Below are 3,858 nucleotides of genomic sequence, written 5' to 3' on the forward strand. Positions count from 1 at the left end.
CTATAACTTCTACCGCTTAGACTTTGTTGCTTTTTAAATTTTTCCTAATAAACAATCGTGGTACAAAGCTCAATAAAACATCAAAAACAAAGAAGCACAAATTGGGTACTTTCGGGCACCTACGGCCGAGCAAAAGAACAGACTTTTGTGCGTCCCGGTTTCAGGAATGCAAAAGTTGGCAGCCCTGCCTACAGTCCATTGATACAATTAGCACTATATCTCAAATTTGTTAGACATACCTGTATACAATTGTACATATTTACATACCTATGAATGCCATGAAGTTCGCTACTCGTGATAAGATAAGGTAGACTGAGAGGGAATCGTTCGTACATATAAACAAAGTGCCTGGGATTGCAGTGAAGAAAACTTGTTTGAAATTTTTATTTTTTCGCAAAGAGCGCAACATGAGTTGAGGTACACATACTTATGCATGTACAAACAAATTTAAAATGTGGTATTGTCAGCTATTACTCTATTCTCCACCGCTTATTTGAGGCCAAAATAAACTCAACATTCAAACTAACAGGTGAGGATGTACGGACAAAACAAAGCTTTCATTTTGCTTTTGTGTGCCGCCAGTAGTGCTGTGCTAGGCTTAAAAGGTGTGTAAAATGTAATAGATAGATTATTTTTTACTTTAATTTTAATTTTTTATTTAAACAAAAACTTTATTTTATTTCAGTGAAAAACTGCACAGTGTCCAACAATGCTTCAATATCCAGCCCCTTAGTAGAGCCGTGTCCGGCGAATTCACAATGCATGCTGGTTAATAGTACATTTAAATGCATTTGCCTGCCTAATTTCCAACAAAATGCAATTCCTATCTCATTGCCCGACTTGGAACATGCGTTTATACCTTATTGCCTTCTAAAAAATGTAAGCGACGAATTGACAACGCAGTCAGCCGAGGAGCAATCAAAAATGATGTTCTATATACGGTCACCTGCAGAGATGGAGAATTTAGTTTTTGCCATTCTGCTCGTACTACTTGGTGTCATATCTGTTGTGGCTATTGTGTACCTTATAAAGCTTTTGAGGCCTTTGAAAAGGACGAAAGTTGCTTATGTTAGGCTGAAGCGGCGAAATAACAAACACCAGCGTTTAGTGGAGGAGGAAGTATATGACGGTATCGCTATGACTCGACGTGATGAAAATGCGCAGTATTATTAAAAATTCCAACACCATACTCAAGAGTGTGCTTACTTGCTTTGTGACCGTATAAATATATATGTATACATGTACAAATTACCTCAATCTGTGATTTAAAAATTCGTTAAAACCGTTGTACAACATATACCACGTTTATACGTAAGCTATTTGCAAATAAAAATAATTTGCAAATACCTAACTCACTGTTTATTCGACGGTGAAAAATNGTGACCGTATAGATATATGTGTATACATGTACAAATTACCTCAATCTGTGATTTAAAAATTCGTTAAAACCGTTGTACAACATATACCACGTTTATACGTAAGCTATTTGCAAATAAAAATAATTTGCAAATACCTAACTCACTGTTTATTCGACGGTGAAAAATTTGTATTTAATATTGCCTGATTATAAAAAGGCAATAAAATGACCATCGAAAAAGAAAATAAAATTAAAAATGGCAACGTCTTGATTATAAAAAGCCAATAAGATGAACATCGAAAAAGAAAATAAGCATAATAATTGCGGCGTCTTGCGCTTATTTGCAAATAGTATCACTAATCAATACTTATTTGCGTGATTTAGTTATTTGCAAATAAAAAATTAACTCAGCAATTATACGGCAAAGTTTACCATTTGGCAAATTATTATTTGCAAATAAGACGTCCGTATAGACGTAATAATACACACATATGTACATACTATGATGTGGTATANGGAAAAAGAAAATAAGCATAAGAATGGCGGCGTCTTGCGCTTATTTGCAAATAGTATCACTAATCAATACTAATTTGCGTGATTTAGTTATTTGCAAATAGATACGTTTAAATTATTTGAAATTTACTATCGAATAAGGTTTTTTGTNTTATACGGCAAAGTTTACCATTTGGCAAATTATTATTTGCAAATAAGACGTCCGTATAGACGTAATAATACACACATATGTACATACTATGATGTGGTATAATCACTTGCTTTTTTCGAAGATAATAAAAAAACCTTACCTTTTAATTATTAGTGGGGTCTAAACACTGATTTCATTACATCTCACAGTGATATGAATCGAATCTGTAGTCAAAATAACAAAAAAAAAAAAAAAAAAAAAATGGGGGNATTGAGTTTACTAACCGCCCTATTCCCACACCACTGACAAAACTCAGCGGCTGACTATTGCCTTTACTACTGCGCCTAATACTATGCCGCAAATTTATTTTAAACTGTCGTATGACAATTGTCAGTTTTATTGTTATGACCTACTGAGTAAGTGACAACGGCGAAACAATGTTTATATTGTGTTTTAGGCGCAGTAATTGTGACAATAGTCATATGATGAATTTTGTCAGTGTTGTGGGAATAGGGCGGTAAATCTAAGTACGGAGGTTTAAGTTCTTGACTAATTTCAGCTTAACTGATTTCTTCCTTCTATAGATACGTTTAAATTATTTGAAATTTACTATCGAATAAGGTTTTTTGTTGAAAAATAAGTAGTTTATATTTAGCTTGCATCTATTATAACACGAAAAATTGTAGTTTGAAAAGGTAAGTTTATGAAAAGGCATTGATGAGTGGCAACACTGCAATAAGCAACACAGAGGGCTCCAGTTGGCACTGAAAAACTGGCCCTAAGTGTAGTAAGTGAATAAAAAAAGGTGCTATTGTGGAAAAGTTTTTTGTTAATAAGTAAATTTCTTGTTACTGGGGTCCACATGCGTCTAGTGGTACCCCTTTCCTAAATTTTGATCAATTTTAGGGGTTGAAAGCCCACCTAGATAATTACAAAAAACAAAAGTAAATATCCGCTTTCGGATTCTTGTTACTGGGGTCCAGATGCGTCTAATAGTACCCTCTTTCTTAAATTTTGGGGGTTGTAAGCCCACCTAGATAATTACCAAAATTTTTATACAAATAGGTTTGCCCAATTCCCAAAGTTTTCATTTTGTATTATTATTCATATTAGTGGTATTCATCAAAACAGATAGCTTTGTCAAGCAGATAATTTTATAAGTTTACGTAATCTGTTACGTGAACGACCCATGATATAAAAAAGAAGGTAGTTTCAATAAACAACTTTTGACGGATAAAAAGATTTTTAGATGTTTCATAAGTTGTGAGTATTCTCAACGGCCCTGCCACTTTGATAATATTAAAACAATAAATCGGAGTATTTTCTTTCCCACATTTATACCAGTTTACCAATATTTCAAATCAAAAATCGTAATCAGTGCTTGGTAATTTTTTGCTACTTACGTGGTTCGCACATTTTTTTTTTTAAATATATAAATTGTGTAATGTTAAAGGATACTTCATTGAAATTGTTCTTTTTATTTTATAATAAAAAAATTAATATTAATAATATTATTTGAATTTGCGTGCAAAATTTTAATGCGGAACCCAATTATTGATCAAGAAAACATAGCTAGAGTTGCGACAGAGTTGCATTGGCTTCCGTTTATCAAGTTTATTCAGTGAAATTGCAGAAATTTATTAGAAATGTGTAAACGAGTTTTCATACAAATTTTGGCAGTTCATTTATAAGGTTCACCCCAATTATAAGTTTATACGGTTTACAATGCATTTATAAGGTTTNAAATTAATATTAATAATATTATTTGAATTTGCGTGCAAAATTTTAATGCGGAACCCAATTATTGATCAAGAAAACATAGCTAGAGTTGCGACAGAGTTGCATTGGCTTCCGTTTA

At 32.8% G+C, this 3,858-nt stretch overlaps 1 protein-coding gene across 1 annotated transcript; it reads left to right on the plus strand.

Annotated features, from left to right (window-relative positions):
- The first annotated feature begins 209 nt into the window (after positions 1–209).
- LOC108353964 (uncharacterized) lies at positions 210–1,332 on the plus strand. The gene is made up of 3 exons (XM_017605156.1): positions 210–417; positions 468–605; positions 686–1,332. Exons 2-3 carry the CDS (start codon positions 536–538, stop codon positions 1,171–1,173), a joined length of 558 nt encoding a protein of 185 aa, XP_017460645.1. The 5' UTR covers positions 210–417; positions 468–535; the 3' UTR covers positions 1,174–1,332.
- Positions 1,333–3,858: the final 2,526 nt, after the last annotated feature.

The sequence above is a fragment of the Rhagoletis zephyria genome, unplaced genomic scaffold, assembly GCF_001687245.7.
Source record: "Rhagoletis zephyria isolate East Lansing unplaced genomic scaffold, Rhagoletis_zephyria_1.1 Rzeph_scaffold_32543, whole genome shotgun sequence".
NCBI classification, from domain to species: domain Eukaryota; kingdom Metazoa; phylum Arthropoda; class Insecta; order Diptera; family Tephritidae; genus Rhagoletis; species Rhagoletis zephyria.